At 46.4% G+C, this 20,958-nt stretch overlaps 1 protein-coding gene across 2 annotated transcripts in view; it reads left to right on the top strand.

Moving 5' to 3' along the window:
• LOC115470518 (endonuclease/exonuclease/phosphatase family domain-containing protein 1-like) overlaps window positions 1-20,665 on the top strand; it is a 156,989-nt gene extending 136,324 nt beyond the window's left edge. The window contains exons 7-8 of one of the 2 annotated variants that reach the window (XM_030203749.1): window positions 3,775-4,080; window positions 20,122-20,665. In XM_030203749.1, the coding sequence (XP_030059609.1) occupies window positions 3,775-4,080; window positions 20,122-20,237 (422 nt within the window). In that variant the 3' untranslated portion in view covers window positions 20,238-20,665. The remainder of the gene's footprint in view (window positions 1-3,774; window positions 4,081-20,121) is intronic. The other variant, XM_030203750.1, reaches the window with a different exon arrangement.
• Window positions 20,666-20,958: the final 293 nt, after the last annotated feature.

Raw genomic sequence — 20,958 nt, 5'->3', positions numbered from 1 at the left:
CTCATACTGGCTGCAAAAATGGGAATTGCCAGAACATGGAAAGATGACTCAGGCCCATCGCTGAGATGTCCTGCTTATAACATCCAAAAAACAAAAGTTCATCTCATAGCCATTTTTGAACAAGAAAAACAAGATTTTCTGTTCAAAAATACATGAGAAAGATGTTCTTGCACTGAAAACGTCCAAAATGAACAGCCATTTCCCAAAACGAACATGCAAAATATGAATGACAAAAAAGCAGGCACAAAAATGTCTGTCTGGCATCTTTTGTGTAAAAAGGGCCACACAAACATCCCTGCAGAGCAGCCTAGTGGTCAGTGCAGTGGACTTTAAACAATGGGACCCAGGTACAAATCCCACCTTAATTCATTTATATAGTATTGTGAGCCCTCCGGGAATAGATAAAAACCTACTGTACGTAAAGGTACACCACTACAACAGCCAACATGTTTGCAGGTGTCTTACAAATTCAAATACAGTAGGTATTTCTATGTTCCAGGAGGGCTCACATATTTGTACAAAAATAAAAGAGTTACGGTAAGAGTTACACCTGGGTCCACTACACTGACCATTAGGCTACTCTTTACACTTGCTTGCTGCTCTATAAGGAATGGTCGTAATACCTGAAGCTGTCATAGAGCCTGGTATCCACAGTCACTTTCAATTCTTAGGGGGGTGGGAGAGGGTCGGTAGCCACTGGGAGATTAAGGAGGGGTCATGCTTTCATCCCTCCAGTAGTCAGCAGCTCAATCAGGTCACTTTTTTATACCCTGGACGTGACTGAAACAGGTCCAGATAAAAACGTCCTCCTTTTTTGCCTTGGATGTTTCTTTCCATTCCATAATTGTTGAAAGACATCTTAATTTTGGGCCTGCCCTAGTTCCACCCAAAACATGCCTCCAACACGCCCCCTTCCTATTTGGATGAACTGCAGTGTAAAACATCCAAATTCTGCCTTTAGAAAATCGTGATTTGGATGTTTTCGGCAGATGGACTTTTTTGGCCATTTTGAGATGTCCATCTGCTTCAAAAATGAGAGCCATAGTGTTTGTGAGGCAATATGCCCCTTGCTCCCCCCATTAACTCTGCCAATGATCTGTCACCTGTTCCTACTGCTGCTGCTGTGTTACTTATGTTGGGTCACATAAACCCAGTGCTCTAGCTTATCATTTCTACTTCCTGTAGGATATAATGGGGGGGATAATCCTATATAATAAAACTCACCCTCAACGTTCTGAGGACACTGACGTCACTGTCAGGTCCTCCGGGCACTTCCTTCCGGTTCAAAGCCTTCGTGGTGGTGAAGCCACCAAAAACACTGTGTTGGGGGCCCACACTCGCGTCAAACGTTATGACGTCGAGGGCGGAGCAATGGCGTCAGTGGCTTCACAACCAACGAAACAGCAGATTGAAGGTGGCGTGCTGAGGACCGCAACAATGGCGGACAGTGCCTTCAGAATGCCGAAGGGGTGAGTAGGGAGGGGGGGAGGTTCGGAAGGAAACCGTGCTAGAGCCCGTTTTATTTCCGCAAGAAACGGGCATGTTTTACTAGTATTTTTATATTTTGTGAAGAGTGACAGTAGTTCTACTCTCCATTCCCCCTCAGTTCAGTAACTGACCTTAGCCCCTCTCAATATCAGAGCTGCCATGGGAAATTTTTAAAAGGGATTTTAAGTTCATGGTATTGCATTCAACCACAGCCTCCTCCCCTTTTTCCATTATCCCCCCCCCCCCCCCCCCCAAAAAATAAATAAAAAATCTTATTTACCCCAGTAACTGTAAGGTTAGAAAATAAAAGAGCAGATATTAGTTTCCACCCCACAACTGACCCAGCCGGAATAACAATATTACATCTCCCTCTCAGTGATACATGGGTTTGCTCAGTTGTGGGAAGAAGCTAATAATTTTCAAATTACTTTGCCTGTAGCTCAAATGTATACTCTTTCTCTACTTGTTCTTGACTTTTTCTTCCTAGTCTCATCCCACATGCTACTTTCATCCCTTTCTTCACCCTTTAATGCTTGTACCCTTCACCATGATCCTCTGTTCTCAGAATCCTTTTCTCAGACTATCTCCCCTACCAGACCTGTCCTCTAAGTCCAGCAAAATTCTTCTCAGAGTCCTCTTTCTCTGCTTCTATTTTTCAGCCAATCCCTTATCCACTTCTCTTTGTATCATAGCCCTTTCCCTCCCCCCCCCCCGCCACAGCTTGCATTCATTTCAGCTAGGTTCTCCCTTTCACATCCCATGTCTCTTCTTCTTTCTACTTCTCTTCCCCTCACAACTCATGTCTTCCAGCTCTCAATGCCTGTGTCTACTCTTCTCCCTGTCCGTCAGCCCCCCTATCAGCCTCTTTTCCTCCTTTCCTTGCCAGAATTCCATCTTTTGGTTACTCCCTCCAACCCTCACAACAGTATTATATCTTTTAGCCAGCAACTACTTTTACAGCTTGCATCCCAGCCCCTCTATTGGCTCATTTGCCTGCAGCTCTCTCATGCTCCTCATAGGTCCTCTGGCCCTCTCTCAGCCCTTCCTTTTCATTCCCTGCCTCTATCAGCTCCTCATTACATTTCCAGGTACCTTTATCAGCACTTCTTCCTATCTGTAAGGTAGAGTAGACCAAAAGCAGGAAGCCTGTCTGGCCTACATTACTATTGTTCTCTGTTCCTCCTGTTATCCCATTGGTCAGACCTTCCTTAGCCAACCAATAGGCTTCAGGGGAGGGAGTGGAGTGGGATGAAAGCTTTTAGGGATGGGGACAAATTTTGTCCCTGTGTCTTGTTTTATCGGGGGAAGGGGGTGGGAAGGGAGGCAATGGACCTCTTTGGGGGGGGCAGAGGGGAGGATCAGAAGGACTTTAAACCATTTTTATTATGCAGGTCCCAGCTGATATTCAGTGCTGAGGCCCGCATATCTACCTGGGTGAATTTTGCCAGGCTAACTATGGGGTGGACAGGGGGGACAATGCATTTTCTCTCCTCACCCCCACCCCTACCACATTCCTTACCCTTGTTAGCGTGGATGCTCAAAGCCCGCCAGCTGATGAGAACCACTACCAGAACTGCCCAGAGGGGAAAACGTTAGCTGTCTCCCTTCCTGCTGCTGACATCGGCACTCCTCATTCATGCTCTGTTCATGTGCAAACTGAACATGTGTGAGGAAGCAGGAAGAGAGGCAAGCGACTTCATCCCTACTGAAGCAGAATTGGGGCAGTTCTGGCAGCGGCTCTTATCAGCTGGCAGGGATTAGGTATCCCCACCAGCCAGTCAAACTGTACTCCAGTTGTGGATGGGGGCCTGAACAAAAAGTGTAGGTGGGTCACAGTCTCCCAAGGCCCCCCCCCCCCCCCCCCCCCCCCCCCCCCCCCCCCCATGGTTATGCTATTTTGATATATAAGTTCCTGTTTCGATTTCTGACTGCAGAGTTTTTCTGCATAGTCATTTGTGTGTGTTTGCCAGAGGATGTTAGATTGAACTTTTTAGTATTTTTATGTTAATGATTGTGTTATTTAGGCCTCTTTTTGTTTTATTATTTTTTGATTTCTTTCTCCTCACACATTTAAATGGAAACTGTTTTGATATTTTTTTAATGATATTGTGGTAAATCAAATAAAGAATACCTTGAAGAAAGAATACCTTGAGATCATAAATCCTTTAGGAATGATGATGTCATTAGTTGTGTCTGATCTAAGCAGGGCCCCAGCAGACCTCTTCTTTGAAGTGAGAATACAGTAAGGGGGCTGTATTGATCTAATTGTTTTCCTTGCTTTGACAGAAGATGCACAAGTGTTGGTGATGGGAAACTTGGGGTCTGAGCTAGAATCCAGTACTCTAAGTTTGCTGCAGGATTGTGGATTTCAGCGATGCATTCCAGTCAATATCCACACCACAGAGAAAGGCAACATTTCACCTCAGAACACTGAGACTACAAGAAATGGAACTGATACTACAGAGAAAGATGACACTCCCCTTCAAGATCTTCCATCCAGCAATCCATCACAACAGAACATGAATGATAGAGAGACAGACAACTCTTCATCAAACATTTGGTCCAGTTGTTTAGCACAAGCAGTGTCTACAGGTAACAAATCCAAAGACTCCCCCACCCCCCAAAAACCCACACTTCCCCATAGGCATTTCCCTCAGGCCCACTTGAAGGATGCCCTGGTGGTCTAGGTAAGATGGGCAACCGTGATCCCCATTCATTGCTGCTCATTCTCTTTTGAGTTCAAAATAGGAGCCTCAATCCCCTTTGTGAGACTATGGCTAGAGGTTACAGCTGCCATTATGAAACCAGAGCTGGCATGGCAGAAGTGACTGGGGATTGCTGCTAGACCATCAGGGTATCCTTCAGGTAGGCTTAGGGAGGCCTATAGGAGGTGGGAGTCTTCAAGAAGGGGTGGATACTCTGCAAGGTGGAGGAATCTTTGGGAGGGGGAGCTTTCGGGAGGGAGGTGGATGCACTTGGAGGCCTAGGAGGAAGAAGGGGATGCTGGCCAAGCAGGGAAGGCAATTGACAGGGTACAACTTTGGCACCCTTGCCTCCCTATGCGGCCACACCAACCACACATACCTCGCTACGGACGTGACAATAAGCATTCAGTTAAAAATTCTGTAACAGGCAAGCATGAGTTCAAGATTCACTGGAAAGTAAAGCTTGATGTGGGCCAACATAGATAATTAATCAACACAGCATGAAGAGAGATTACTTCAGTGACTACAGTTCTAATAATTCTTTACAGCTAAGCATGCAGTCTCCAACTGTTTCAATAATGCAAGAGAGTGATTGGTCTGTTGCTGTGGAGTGGCATTTTCGAAAGGACCTCCAAGTCAAAAAATGAACATTTAACTATATAGACATCCCAAAAATTTGCCCGATAATGGAAATAGAGCAATGCATTCCATAATCACCACAGAAACATTCAAAATCTGGATGTTCCCTAGACATGGACATTCTCACTGTCTAAAATAACCTACTATCTCCATACATTGTAAGGACAGCCAGCCAACCAGATGGGCTACGATGAAACAGGACGTCCAGTTCCTATGCATGTGAAGGAGTGTCCTCTACAGAGCATGAGGATGTCTACTAGGAAGGAGCTGAATTTCAGTGAGGAGGAGAGAAACCTTCTAGTTGTATTGTGTATTATACACAGGAAGCAGCTCTTTAGGTGGCACAGAAGGCTGCCACCCCATGAATCACCATGCTGGTCTAGAGACACATCAGAAGGACCCTTGCAAAGTAAGTGTCATGCGGTGCAGCTGTGAGCCCAGCATCAGCCATGGGCAATCACCATACATTCCCAGGGTCACATGTAGATTCTGAGATGGTGGGATTGCCATCAGGCTCCTCCCCTGTCACCATGGGCTGCATGGTCCTAAGAAACAAGATGGCAAGCGATCTGCAAAATCCAACGTGGAGACAAACAAAGCAGATCAATCAGTGATATGGTTCAATCTCTGAAAATAAAGTTTTGAACCATATCACTGATTGATCTGCTTTGTTTGTCTCCACCATGGGCTGCATGTGCAGGAAATGTCAGAACATGTCCCTCATCCCCAAATGGTACCCCCAGCATGCAAGGCTGAAATGATGTGCTGCATATCTTTGAGACATTCCCATCTAAGGGCAATCCTGCTGCTCTATGCCTACATAGACCTATGTATGGTGGCAGCAGCCCACAAATGCAGAGACTGCAACCATAAGTCCCACATGTCCTGACCAACTGTGCATCACTATCTCCTTGCCAAAATGCAGATGTTAACAGTGAAGTGCTCAAAGCCATCCACAATCCCCATGCTCACCCTAGGTCAGCCAGGACCTCTAGCTATGCAGTGAATTCATACTACCTAGCAAGCACCCAAACTGGCTGACCTTATCTGTCACAGCTTATCTGAGGAGCATAGCAAATCATACAGGAACCTGGTCTGTAAAGCTAAGAAGGTCCACTACATTAACCCTGTCCCCTCAAATTTGTATTTTGCAGATGCTTTGGGGTGCACCAGGACTTGGAGGCACTAAGGTGGCGCTTCTGCAGCATATGGCAGGAGAATAGACCTCTGATCAGGTGCATCAGGCAGCGCCTTTGCTGCAGAAGATGAGTAACAATGCAAAGGACTTAAATACAAAGCAACCTACACAACCAACTTCTCCTACATAAGTACACAACTTTGGAACGCACTGTCAAAAACTGTGAAAACCTGAACTTCAGTAAATCACTAAGGCATACACCACCGACCCAACATAAATACCTACACTCTGCAACACAGCATAACCAAAGCTTGTAATGGACACTATCCAGCTGATTTTCGAAAGTGATCGCAGGCCATCTTCCTTCACAAATCGGGAGATGGCCGGCGATCTCCTGAACCCGGCCAAATCGGTATAATCGAAAGCCGATTTTGGCCGGGTTCAACTGCTTTCCGTCGCAGAGCCGGCGAAACATCAAGGGGGCGTGTCGGTAGGGTAATGAAGGTGGGACAGGGGGTGGGGACAGGGGCGTGCTCACGAGATGGCCGGCTTCGCCTGATAATGGAAAAAAAAAGCCAGGCTTGACGAGCATTTCGCCAGCTTTACTCGGTCCCTTTTTTTCATGACCAAGCTTCAAAAAGGAGCCCCAACTGACCAAATGACCACCGGAGGGAATCGGGGATGACCTCCCCTTACTCCCTCAGTGGTCACCAACCCCCTCCCACCCAACCCCCCCCCCCCCCCCAAAAAAAAAAACCCTTTTTTTGCCAGCCTCAAATGTTATACCCAGCTCCCTGATAGCAGTATGCAAGTCCCTGGAGCAGTTTTTAGTGGGTGCAGTGCACTTCAGAAAGGTGGACCCAGGCCCATCCCCCCCTACCTGTTACACTTGTGGTGGTAAATGGGAACCCTCCAAAACCCACCCAAAACCCACTGTACCCACATGTAGGTGCCCCCCTTCACCCCTTAGGGCTATGGTAGTGATGTAGAGTTTTGGGAAGTGGGTTTTGGGGGGATTTCAGGGGGCTCAGCACCCAAGGTAAGGGAGCTATGCACCTGGGAGTTTTTTTTTTAATTTTTAGAAGTGCCCCTTAGGGTGCCCGGTTGGTGTCCTGGCATGTGAGGGGGGCCAGTGCACTACAAATGCTGGCTCCTCCCACGACCAAATGCCTTGGATTTCGCCAGGTTTGAGATCGCCGGCATTATTTTCCATTATGGCCGAAAACCAATGCTGGCCATCTCAAACCTGGCGAACTCTGACATTTGGCCAGGCCCAACCGTATTAGCGAAGAAAAAGATGGCTGGCTCTGTCCACTTATGGCGCCGGCCCTGAAGATGGCCGGCCAGCTATTTGGCCAGCGCCGTTCGATTATGCCCCTTCATATAACCTTTCCTCTCTTCGTTCCCCATCATCCCTGAAACACATGTACCTTTGATCGACCACATCACCTTGTATATGTTTCTCTACCGGACTAGGCAAATGTACCTTGAATCGACCACAATATCACCTTGTATTTGTTTCTCTACCGGACATGGCGAATGCCTTTACGGTACTATGTAAGCCACATTGAGCCTGCAAGTAGGTGGGAAAATGTGGGATACAAATGCAACAAATACTACTACTAATAATAACAGCCATTTCCTGGTGCAATGAATGTGTATGCAGTAACCACAACTCCCACATACATAGCAATGTGTTGCGGCCAACACAAAATCATTAATAAGAAATGAGAAGGGCAGGGGGGATGGGATGTGGCCTAGTGCCCTTCTGTGGTCAAAATGAAAGTACCTGTTATGTCACATACAGCTGTGGCGGGGATTTGAAAAAAGGGAGCTGCTAGTGGGAATTGAGCCCAGTTCCCCTGTGTTCAGTGCCCACAGCCCTAACCCCTAGGCCACACCTCACACATACACTACAAGGTCATGTTCATGGAGGACATAACAGGGACTATAGAAGACCTTCAAAGCACTAGGTGCCATCCAAAAAACCAAGCCTCTCAGACGCCCCTGAGCCCACAGAATGTAAATGCCATTTTGAGGTCTACAGTCATTTATGTCATCCTGTGAAGCATCTAGCCATCATACCTTGCACTGTCCATAGCAGGAGCCATGAAACCTTGAAATAGATAGGTTGTTCCCCTCTATAACCAAAGCACAGGTTTAGAGGAATACTCTCCCCCCACCTCCTCCCAAAAAAGTCCTATTGCCAAGCAAAACATTGCATACATGGATAACGGGGTGGCATCCAGGCATTGCCATGATGACACCACAGCAAGATCCTCTTAGAATGTGACTGAATCAAGGAGGTTCCTATGGAAGAGCTGGAAGACATGGAAGACCAAACAAGGTCTTTTGACCCCTCCCATATATATGTAGGCCTCATATACATGGGTCCCCACCACACTAGGATTCCAGGCAGCATCTGTAAACATGTCACCATCACTGGTACAGCACATGTGCACCTCGCATCCAAACCACTGCCTGCCCATTCCAGTGCTTCCAACATCCCAAAACCTGATCCTGTATTCCTGTATGCAGGCTAGCCTCAGATGAGACAAACACGCACCACATCCAGTGTTCCTTGCCATGGCATATCATTGGTCACAGATATCATTGATGTCCCCAAGCTACCAGCAAATAGCCCCTAACTATCGCAGAGCCTGCATAGCACTGACCAGTTGCACTAGTATGCTGGCCATGTTGCTATGTGCAGCTTTGGCTATATTGAGCTTGCATCTGCACAGCTTTGACACATGGAAGGGTAGCAGTAAGGCACCTGTCCTGGGTAACACAAGGACTGAGAGATCATCTCCCTCAATGCACTCTCATGCATTGAAGTGTGACACACATGGCATGTGCCTCCCATGAAATGTTGGCCTACTGGCCAAGTGGAAAGTATGTAATTGAATGTGCTCTTTGTTCACACACAGGTATCCCTCCAGCACGTGGAAGAGAGCACTGACCTCAAAAGCCCTGAAAGGGGGAGGGGAAGGAGGAGGAAGAGGCTGCACAGGCCATGATGTATCCCAACTGCAGGAACTGGCAGAACAAGAGCCTATGGGGCCACCTGGGGAGGATCAGGAAGTGGTGGAGGAGCTAGTGTACTGGGAGGTCCCACACTCACCCCCTCTAATTCCCATTCAGGAGGAACTACCAGTTCCCTCTCAGCTGCAGGAGGACATCTATGTGGACATGCCTTCCCTGGAGGACCTGGGCAAGGCCAACCCTGTCCTGCAAGGCCCTGTACCCCAGCAGAAGCCACCTCCAACACCAGCTGGGCCACCACTCCACAGCACAGAGACCCCTCCATTGGAAGGGGCAGCCAGAAAAGGAGGCACCTGTGGCAGCCACTCTGGGTGCGATACTGCTGCATGTCATGGAAATGCACCATCAAAGTGCAAGAACAGAAACAGGAGTGCAACCTCTATGAAAATCCAAGAAGAGCAAGACAAAGTAGCTTACAAACCAGGAGAAGATATTCAGGAAATCTTTATAAAAGCACCAGAAGAATGGCCTGACACGGGCCATGTTCCGTGTTTCGGCATGCAAGCCTTCCTCAGGGGTCAAAATACTGTGGGTCACAACGGTGCTGCTGAGAACAAGTGAGCCTTTATAAAGGCACAATCACAAGGCGCTGCATGAGAACAGTGACAGGTCTCGTGTTGAGTCCCATTAAACTTTTTTTGATGCTCTTACTCTTTGGCTGGCTGGTTTCTTGGAATTTGTTCGCCTCCACCCTTGTGTGTTGACTTTCATCTTTTGTGGAAGATGTGGACCCCTTTGACTTGCCATTTATGGGCCATGTTTCGGCAGATGCAGCTGCCTACTTCAGGGGTCACAAACACGCACTCTATGGAATGCAGCACTGTATGTAGGAGCTGGTGCAGTAGATGGATGTTAATCTGAAAATGTAAACTGCACACTGTTCTCAATGCGCAGTGTCAAGTGTAACAACATCAGAACACCACCGCAATCAAAGGAAACAGATTACGGTGGCGTTCTGATGTTCTTAACCTTGACACTGTGCATTCAGAACAGTGTCCAGTTTATATTTTGAGATTAACATCCATCTGTTGCACCAGCTCCTACATATATTGCTGCATTCCATAGAGTGCGTGTTTGTGACTCCTGAAGCAGGCATTTGCTGTTGTTTTGGGTGAATCAGTGTGGTGGCAATCTCCACATATAATAGACTGCCTATGCATGGTCCAACTGTAAAAAGTCTAAAGTTGTTCCAGTTGGATAAGCAGTGCCTTAAAAGGTGGAGGACTATATATATATATATATATATATATATATTTATTTATTTTTTTATTTTTTTATTTTTATTTATTTGATATATATTTAATTTATTTCAAAGCTTCCCATATGCAAATACAAATATCATGAAATAATAATTTAATATCAATAAAACAGCTTTAAAAATTAATGTAGTTGGTAGAGAAACAACAGTTATAAACTCAGTATTTTGTGCTCATTTTTCTATACAATACAGATGGCCAATTTTCAGTGAGGATATCCTGTTTCTTGATGGGTTCATCTTGACTGTTGTTGTAATCTGCCTTGGGAAGCATGGTGTTATAAATGCACTGAAATTAAATGGAAGTAAAATTAAACTCTCCTTTCGTTGTGGCACATGGAATCACATCTGCATCTGTTTTGTAGAAGTTTAAATTTTCAATGCACAAATGGATTTCAGGGACAAGTGGTTTTATGTAAAAAAATAAATATTTTGTTTCATGCAGATCTCTTATGTTTAAACATAACTAAATGGACTATAAGCCCCTAATGCAGTCCATTGGTTTTCTTATATTTTGTTCTTGTGATGACTTATACTGTGCCAAAACAGAAAACTCTTATTTCTATCTGGTCAATAATAAACCAGTGCTACAACTTTGGAGTGGGCTTAAGCTCAAAGTGAGGGAGCCAAAGCCCCCTCGCATTATGTCCCTGGGAGGAATAGATGCTGGATAGGGGGTGTAATAGAGTGAACCGAAACACTCTGTCTTACCCGTCCCTGCTGTCACTGGTGTAAATAAAATATTTTCTGGAATGGCTGTGGGACTGAGGTATGCCAGGGGGCGGAGCCATGAGGTAGAGTGGGCAGCGCCAAGGCAGAATGGGATGGGACTGGAACATGTACTAAAATCTCCCTCTCAAAAATCAGGACCCCTTGGCAGCTCTGTCACCCCAATCCGAGGTCTCCCTCCTTTCCCTGACTACCTTACATCATGTTCTTGTTGACAGGAGACCATCAGCACGGCAGCAATTCTGACACATTGCCTGTGACTGTCCCGATGCTATTCCTTTCTACCCCCTTCTGACAGAACTTCCTGTTTAGAACGCGGTGGCAGCAAAGGAACAGTGCCGGGACAGTCACAGGCAGAGTATCAGAATCACTGGTGCACTGAAGCCGCCAATGATCTCCTGTCAATAAAACATGATGTAAGGCAGACAGGAAAGGAAGGGAGACCTCAGATTGGAGTGGCAAGATGGGGGACCATGGGGGCCCCCTGGAGCTATTTTAAAGTGGGAGGAGGGGATGATGGAGGAAGAAATTATGGGCCTGGGAATATGAGAGGAAGAGAGAGATGGCAATGGGGTGGAGGGAAGGAAGAGAGAGGGAAAGATATTGGACTCAGGATATTGGTGGGGAGGGAGGGAGAGATGCTAGATGGGAGAGCAGTTGGGAAGAAAGAGAAAGATGTTGGACCCAGGGAAGGAGAGGCAGGTGTTGAACACTGTTAGGGGAGGAGGTAGGGAGAGATGCTGGCTTATGTGGGATTAGGGTGGAAGGGGAATAACAGTAGTAGGAAAAAGAGAGGGAGCAATGTTGGACCATGGAGGGAAGAGAGAGGAAAAGAGATGATTGACCATGGGGGGGGGGGGGGGGGGGGGGCTGGAGGATACAGAGATAGAACAGGAAGATGATAGGGGTATGGAGAAAAAGGTGTTAGGCCATGGTGGTGGTGGGGGGGATAGGGAGAGGAAATATTGGGCTCAAACAGTGGAGGGAGGGAGGGAGAAAGAAGGGAAATGGTGGAACTATGTGAGACAGGCCAAGAAGGGATGGCAAGATAATTAGTGAGAGGTAGATAGTGAATGCAGAGGAAGAAATGTAGTAATGGAGGGTAGATAAAAGATGGAAGGGAAAATCAGGCTGGGGAAGAAGTGATGGGAAATGGGACAGCCCAAAGTGTGGGGGACACAGACACCCCTGTAGTGATGCTACCAATTGTGTTCAATCCAAAAAGGAAGTGCAATTCTGGTTTTATTTCTCCAGTGTTGCAGTACTTGCCATGTTTCAATTTTGGTGTTAATATTTCCATTTTTTAAATTTCTGATGCCTTGTTCAGTATTTGGTGAAGCCTGTCTGTGTTTTGTGTGTGAATAAGTCATTTAAAGTTGTTTCATATGTAGCAGCAGTGGTGGGCAGGGCCGTGCCTAGGATCTCTGGTGCCCCCCTGCAGACTATCAGTTGGTGCCCCCCCCCCCCCCCGGGCTAGCATAAAATACCATAAATAAGTAAATAAATATAAACTTTTAACGTTGAGTACCTGATTATCAAAGTTGACATATTCCAAACACAATAATGAAAATAAAATGATTTTATCTACCTTTGCTGTCTGGTGACTTTGTTTTTCTGATCATGCTGGCCCAGTACCTGATTCTGCTGCTATCTGTCCTCTTAACTCCATTTCCAGGTCTTCCTTTCCATTTATTTCTTTACTTTCCTCCTTTCTTCTTCATTTCTTGCCTTACATCCGTAAGTAAAAGCTGGGTCCTCTGCAGACTTGACTGTCCAGTGGATCCAGCTTCTGCCTATTTTCTCCATCCATGTGTAGGTTTTTAAATACCCCCTCCAAAATCTAGTACTAGGCATGCCGAGAATACAAAATACTCAGGACCTATAGAGCAATTCTACCATACCATAAGCAGTAATTTCTACGAGTCACACAAGGAAAAGGAAAGCATCTTAAACACTACGGAGAGGGTGGTGGATGCTTGGAATGCCCTCCCGCGGGAGGTGGTGGAGATGAAAACGGTAACGGAGTTCAAACATGCGTGGGATATGCATAAAGGAATCCTGTGCATAAGGAATGGATCCTCAGAAGCTTAGCTGAAATTGGGTGGCGGAGCAGGTGGGGGGAAGAGGGGTTGGTGGTTGGGAGGCTAGGATAGGGGAGGGCAGACTTATACAGTCTGTACCAGAGCCGATGATGGGAGGCGGGACTGGTGGTTGGGAGGCGGGAAATACTGCTGGGCAGACTTATACGGTCTGTGCCCTGAAAAGGACAGGTACAAATTCAAGGTAAGGTATACACATATGAGTTTGTCTTGGGCAGACTGGATGGACCATGCAGGTCGTCTTCTGCCGTCATCTACTATGTTACTATGTTACTACAGTGAGCACTAGAACATCAATTCACCTACTGTAAAACGAAACCAGGCAGGATAATACAGATCGTCAATCCTGCACAGTCAATGCCAACTGAAAGCCATGTCTTTTTCACAAACACAGATACACCCTAATCCACTATAGAATAAGTAATAATAAACTTTCTATTTAGACAAAAATTAAGCTGAACCCCCAAGATGCCAGACTCTGCATACACCACAGAAACAGAAAATGTCCCCTAGTACTGTGCAAAATATAAAGACAGCAGATGTAAATTTGAAAAAACTAACAAGTACCAATCACCACGTTACAAATTAACAAATAGAAATAAAACAAATATAGAAAATAAAATAATACCATTTTATTGGACTAATACATTTAGCTTTCAGAGGCCAAAACATCCTTCCTCAGGTCAATACAGTACAGTGCTGTTACAGTATCCTATCCTATCCTGACCTGAGGAAGGGGGTTTTGTTCTCCGAAAGTTAACCAAAATGTATTAAAATTAGTCCAATAAAAATATTACCTTGTTTACATGTTCTATTATAAACATTTATTAACACAGCTACAATACTACTTTATCCTAAAGCAAAAAAAATAAAAATATATATTTTATTTACAGTTTGTTGTCTCTGGTTTCTGCTTTCCTCATGTTCTTTTCACTGTCTTCCTTCCATCCAGCATCTCTTTGTTCTCTCTCTGCCATCCAGTGTCTGCCCTCTTTGCTGTCCCCTCCATCCAATGTCTGCCCTCTCTCCCTGCTCCTTCCATCTACATCTGCCCTCTATCTCTGCCCCTTCCATCCACCATCTGCCCCTGTCTGCCCTCTCTCTCTTCCCCTTCCATTCACTGTCTGCCCTTTCTATCCCTTCCATCCACTGTCTGCCCTTTCTGCCCCTTCAATCCACCATTTGCCCTCCCTCTCCCATCCATCCAGGATCTGTCCCCTTTCTCTGCCCCTTTTTTCAGCCCCCAGTTCCAACCCCACTATCCCACCAGTCCCCAGTTTCAGCCCCAGCCCTTTTCTCCCACCAGTCCTGAGCTTCAGCCCCCAGCCACTTCTCCCTGTCCCCTTTTCAGCCCCCAGTCCCCATAGTTTCAGCACCTGCCCCTTTTCAGCCCCCAGTCCCAGTACTAGCCCCCTTATCCCACCTACCCTCCTTTTCAGCCCCCAGTTCCAGCCCCCTTCATCCACATGCCTTGCATTAGGGCCCCCCTTTTCAGCCCAACCCATTCTCCCACCTGACCCAGGCATGCCCCATTTTCCCTCATGACCCCTTCTCAGACCCCAGTTCCAGCCCCCTTCTCCCATTTGAGAGCCCCCTCCCCACCCCTTCTCCCATCTGAGAACCCCCACCCCACCCCTTCTCCCATCTGAGAATCCCCCCTTCTCCCATCTGAGAACCCCCTCCCCACCCCAGTCCCCTGCTCCCATCTGAAAACCCCCTCCCCATCTGAGAACCCCCACAACACCCCCTCCCCATCTGAAACCCCCCTCCCCATCTGAGAACCCCCACAACACCCCTCTCCCATCTGAAAATCCCCCTTCTCCCATCTGAGAACCCCCTCCCCTCTCCCATCTGAGAACCCCTTCCCCTCCCCGAGAACCCCCTCCCCTCTCCCATCTGAGAACCCCTTCCACTATGAGAACCTCCACAACACCCCTTTCCCATCTGAAAACCCATTCCCCTCCCCATCTGAGAACCCCCTCCCCTCTCCCGTCTGAGAACCCCTTCCCCTCCCCATCTGAGAACCCCCTCCCCTCCCCGACTCTCCTGCCACCACCCTACCTTTAAAAAACATTTTGTGAAGCCGAGTTGCAGGCAGCGCCTCACGTCTGCCCTGCTTGTAAAACAAGTAAATCTCTTCTCCTCGTCATCGTCGGGCCTCACTGTGTCCCACCCTCACGGAAATAGGAAGTTACCTCAGAGGAGGGCGGGACACTGTGAGGCCCGACGATGACGAGGAGAAGAGATTTACTTGTTTTACAAGCAGGGCAGACGCGAGGCGCTGCCTGCAATGACGCTTCACAAAATTTTTTTAAAGGTAGGTGGGAGGCGGAGCAGCAGGAGCAGTATGGCGGGGCAGCACCGCAGCGGCGCCCTTGAAGGCAGGCACCCCCCTGCGGTGCTTACCCCGCTTACCATGTTGGCATGGCCCTGGTGGTGGGTGGGGAGATTTGGGGAGGTGACCCCCTCCTTAATGTCTGTCCTGAGCCCCAGTCTGCCTAAAACCGACCCTGATGGGAAGTGTACTGGGTTGGGGACAGTGAGGGGTTGGTAGGGGAAGGACACACCAAAGGGGGATGGAGGCCTAATTTACAGCAAGGGGTGGGTGTAGATGGCGGAAAGTGGATGTGGACAACAGGTTCAAGGAGAGACAAACACAACAGGCAGGACTCAATATGTGGGGTTCAATTGGTTTAGACTGGGGCACACAGAGACAGCAAGCAAACTACAATCCACCTTTCTATTCTCCTTTACTCAGCAACAACAAAGATAGGTCACAAAAGACAGGTCGCGGCTTCACTTCCAGCCCTAGACATGAGCCTGCTATACGTTTTACATTCTGGGAATGTCCAGATTGGGACTCCTTGCTCACTCAGACATTCCCTGTGTGAGTGTTGAAAAATTGGGACTTGAACGTTCCAAGCAGATGGACAGCCATTTTGGCCTTGTGTGAGGCATCCATATGCTTTGAAAATGAGCACCATAGTAACATAGTCTATGACGACAGATAAAGACCTGTGTCCCAGAAACTTGTATACACACTTTCCAGAAGAAATTCCTAGAGTTAAAATAAGAGCAAAACATGTTTTAAGCCATAGAAAAGGTGTAGTTTGTGGGGAATTAGTTTTAGGGGAAGGGATTGCTTGCAATGTGGTAGTGCAGTTATAGGAGTAGTTTTGGGGAGTAAGAGCAGCTTGCTGTGTGGTGGGGCAGTACAGAAGTGGGTAGTTTTTAGAGTGGGGGCAGTTAGCAGGGTGGTGGGGCAGTTGCAGGGGTTAGTTTTTGGGAGTGGGGGCAGTTTTTCAACGCCACCTGAAATTAAATATGACCAAAACTGAGCTTCTCATTTTCCCCCTAAACCCACCTCCCCGCTCCCCCCGTTTTCTATTTCTGTTGATGGCTCTCTCATTCTCCCTGTCTCCTCAGCTCGAAACCTTGGGGTCATCTTTGACTCTTCTCTCTCCTTCTCTACTCACATCCAGCAGATCGCCAAGACCTGTCGTTTCTTTCTTTACAACATCCGTAAAATCCACCCCTTTCTTTCCGAGCACTCTACCAAAACCCTCATCCACACCCTTGTCACCTCTCATTTGGACTACTGCAATCTGCTTCTTGCTGGCCTCCCACTTAGTCACCTCTCCCCTCTCCAGTTGGTTCAAAACTCTGCTGCCTGTCTCATCTTCCGCCAGGGCCGCTTTACTCATACTCTCCTCAAGTCGCTTCACTGGCTCCCTATCCGTTTTCGCATCCTGTTCAAACTTCTTCTACTAACCTATAAATGTACTCACTCTGCTGCTCCCCAGTATCTCTCCACACTTGTCCTTCCCTACACCCCTTCCCGTGCACTCCGTTCCAAGGATAAATCCTTCTTATCTGTTCCCTTCTCCACTACTGCCAACTTCAGACTTCGCTCCTTCTGTCTCGCTGCACCCTATGCCTGGAATAGACTTCCTGAGCCCCTACGTCTTGCCCCACCCTTGACCATCTTTAAATGTAGATTGAAAGCCCACCTCTTTAACATTGCTTTTGACTTGTAACCACTCCCCCCACAATTGATTTGCTTGCTTTATTTTTGTCTATTAGATTGTAAGCTCTTTGAGCAGGGACTGTCTTTCTTCTATGTTTGTGCAGCGCTGTGTACGATTTGTAGCGCTATAGAAATGCTAAATAGTAGTAGTAGTAGTAGTAGTTTTTGAGTATGAGGAAGTTGCAGGAATGTAGGTTTTGGAGGTGGGGCAGCTTGCAGGATGGTGGGGCAGTTGTGGGGTGTTAGTTTGTCGGGATGGGGCAGTTTGTGGGTGTTGGTAGAGAACAGGGCGAAGAAGTTTGAAAAAGGATGAATTCTCTAACTGCTGTGTTTCACTGGAGCTTCTGTGCTCCAAAAGCTGGGACTCTTTCTCCCATAGAATTACATTGGGCCATTTTACGGAGGAGGGGGAAGGTTTTTTTTTCTCTGGAACCCATGGTCTGATTTGGCCCATTCATGTGTCTTTTTACTGTGTTCTTAGATGTCGTTTCATCCCCATGCCATTAAATTTTCAGTTTTGCCCCCAGACAGACATCCATGATCTCTTTTGTATAATTCTTTCCAACTTCCACTGGGTTAGAAAGAATAAAAAGAGGGCTACATGAAGAGTGGAGGGGAGAGAATAATCTGTAAAGTGATTTGGAAAAGAAAGCATAAAATTCTAATATCAATCCTTATCTTGAAGAAAACTGGCTTCTCTATAGTTTGATACCTTTTATTGAACCAGTATAAATTTAAAAATGCAATTCTATAAGGAGGGAGGGACCAGAGCTGAGTGAGGGAAGGGAAAGGAAGGCTCCTGAAGCGCCGTCCAGCAGCTCGCATGCTTTTCACAGCTGCTGCTACCTGTGGGCGCTCCGACGACGAGGTAACTTAAAATTCAGAGGGCAGGGGGATTGGAGCCTTGGCGGTCGGGGCGGAACGACTTCAGGCACGTCGCGCGGGGCCCCCTTGAGTGCGAGGCCCTATGCGGTCGCCTCGCCCTAAGACCGGCCCTGTTCACTTGGTTCTGTACTGTGAGGTTACAGTCGATTGTAACACCGAGAATTTTCAGGCTGTCTGAGATAGGGAGGGTATAATCTGGGGTGTTTATGTTTGTGGGTTTGTTCGTATTGTATTGGCATGAGAGGATGAGGCAGTGTGTTTTTTCTGTGTTGAGTTTTAGTTGAAATGTGTTTGCCCATGAGTCCTGATATTTAAGCTGAGCTTGATTTCGTTGGTGATTTCTGTCAGATCACGTTTGTAAGGAATGTATATTGTGACATTGTCTGCATAGATGAAAGGGTTAAAACCTTGGTTGGATAAGGATTTGGCTAGTGGGGTCATCATTAGGTTGAAAAGGATCGGTGATAGTGGTGATCCTTGAGGTACTCCACATTCTGCTTTCCACGGTGGTGATATGTTTGAGCTTGATTTCGCTTGATATGTTCTAGTGGTTAGGAAACCCTTGATCCAACTAAGTATGTGTCCGCCAATCCCGAAGTAATCTAGGAGCCCTAGTAGTATTTTATGATTTACCATGTCGAATGCACTGGACATGTAGAATTGGAGGAGAAGTATGCATTTGCCTGTTGCTATTTCCTGCTTGAATTTGACTAGGAGGGTAATTAGTACTGTTTCAGTGCTATGGAGGGGGCAAAATCCTGATTGTGATTCATGTAATATTGTGAATTTGTTTATATAATCAGTAAGTTGTTTGGTTACCATGCTTTCCATCAGTATGACCACCAGTGGGATTGATGCTACTGGGTGGTAGTTAGTGATTTTGTTTGATTTTTTCTTGGGATCTTTTGGTATTGGGATGAGTAGGATGTTGTCATTTTCCTTAGGGAAGAGACCTTGTTGAAGCATGTAGTTTAAGTGGGATGTTAGGTCTGCTATGAAGCGGTGGGGGGCGGATTTTATTAGGTAGCTGGGGCAGGTATCCAATTTACAGTGAGTGCATTACAGAATACGTTTAGCGAGTTATGAGTGTAAATTCTAATTAATGCCAATTAGTGCTCATTATTGCTTGTTAAGTGCTGTTAAAAATGTTGAATGGCTTGTTAAGACAATTAAGTTATGTGCTTTGTTATAGAATACATTTGGATTTCAGCACAGAATGCTCAGCGTGATATATGGAATCCTGGGGATAGTGCACAACTGCAAAGGAGGCATTAATATGGGAGGAGCATGGGTTTGTCACCTAGTAATGTGTACAACTTATAGAATACTATCAGTTGTGCACATTGCAAGACACACTTAGTCATGGCCAGGGCCGGCTCAGGGGACCATGGCCCCGAGTCAACTTTTGGTGTGGCACCTTCCCATTGGCACGTCCTTCATTGGCATACCTATGCCCCCTCAGGCCATCCCCCCCTTTCCCCCATGACTTACCGTTAAAGGCAATTTTCCCCTCCTGAATACTGACAGCATTTCATTTAACACTACCCGGATCAGCCCTTGCATCTTCCCTCTGCTGCACCCCTATGGAAACAGGAAGTTATGTCAAAGGAGGGGCGTGGCATGGCAGAAGGAAGATGTCTATATTTGGGAGGGGAAAACTGCTTATAATGGAAGACAGGGAAGGTGGCTTGAGACAGAGAGAGGTAGGGGGGTTTTGGCTTTTCTTTTTTCCCTGCACACACAATGCTGCCAGATAAGCTTTGGGCCAGCTTAACCTATAGGGCCAGTGACAAGCCTTATACGTTTGGCACCATTTTTCTCTGGCGCCCTGGGCCAGAACCTCACCTGGTCCATAGGTTAAGCCGTTCCTGGTCATGTCCACTTACACCTGCCATTGACATGGTGTAAGTGACTACACCTACCATTAGGCACACCAAAGTGGATTTACACTACTATCCTATAACAGTTTAGGTGCACCCAAAGCTGTTATAGACTTGGCTCTAAGCACACATTTTTGTGGCACCTAATATTAGATTTGCCACCTAAACTTCTGAGACCGGATAAAACAATGTTTTCCATCTTTGAATGCTCGGTTTCTTTTTCTTGTGCAGGACATTGGGGAATTATTTGGGACAGACTTGGAAGTCCCAAAATACTAGACTGCAGCTTGGTGAATGGAGTCCTTTTTCAGCATTGCCCACTTTGGGTGGAGTTTTACAGACAATAAATCGACAGCCAGCACAGGCTTTTGGAGCAACAGAGGAGCAGCCTGACCAGTCTTCAGCAACAATGATAACACTGTGGAGAAGTGAACAGACAATGGCTGTTATGGAAACACAACTAGTATACATATAAAGTATCACATACATACCATGTAAATGAGTTTATCCTGTTGGGCAGACTGGATGGACCGTACAGATCTTTATCTGCCGTCATTTACTATGTTATGTTAATCATATTATGAACAGAAACTAGTTAACAGTACAAAGTATTAAGTCTGCTGAAAATGTTCTACAGCTCTGAGTTCATGAACAATCGCATAGCACAATTTAAGAACGTGTTTATAGTGAGTAAATTGAGAAATTAGTCAGCTCTCAATTCAAATACCAAGAAAATTTGGAATACAAATTAAAACCAGTTGTTTGAGTAGTGAAAGTTATTTGGTATAGCATTTTTCTGACCTTGCCTCAAGTCTCATTGTGTTGTTAGACATCTAAGCTAAACACAAATTCAAGTTCCAGATCAACCTGCTTCTCAATTTTTAATACAATGTATTATAGAACAATCAAACACAAAATGTACTGTAAAATGAAATGAAATTAAGATTACGGAACAAAGACTCTGGGGGTTCACACAACTAGTAAGAGTCTTTCTCTTAGATTACTCCAGTTGAATGCAGTGTGTAAAGAAAATCAGATCAATTTAAACCCAGGGGTGAGTGCACTTTT

This window comes from Microcaecilia unicolor, chromosome 5 (assembly GCF_901765095.1).
Source record: "Microcaecilia unicolor chromosome 5, aMicUni1.1, whole genome shotgun sequence".
Classification (NCBI taxonomy): Eukaryota; Metazoa; Chordata; class Amphibia; order Gymnophiona; family Siphonopidae; genus Microcaecilia; species Microcaecilia unicolor.
The sequence above is the reverse complement of the archived record's forward strand: the minus strand, read 5'-3'. Positions and strand labels throughout refer to the sequence as shown.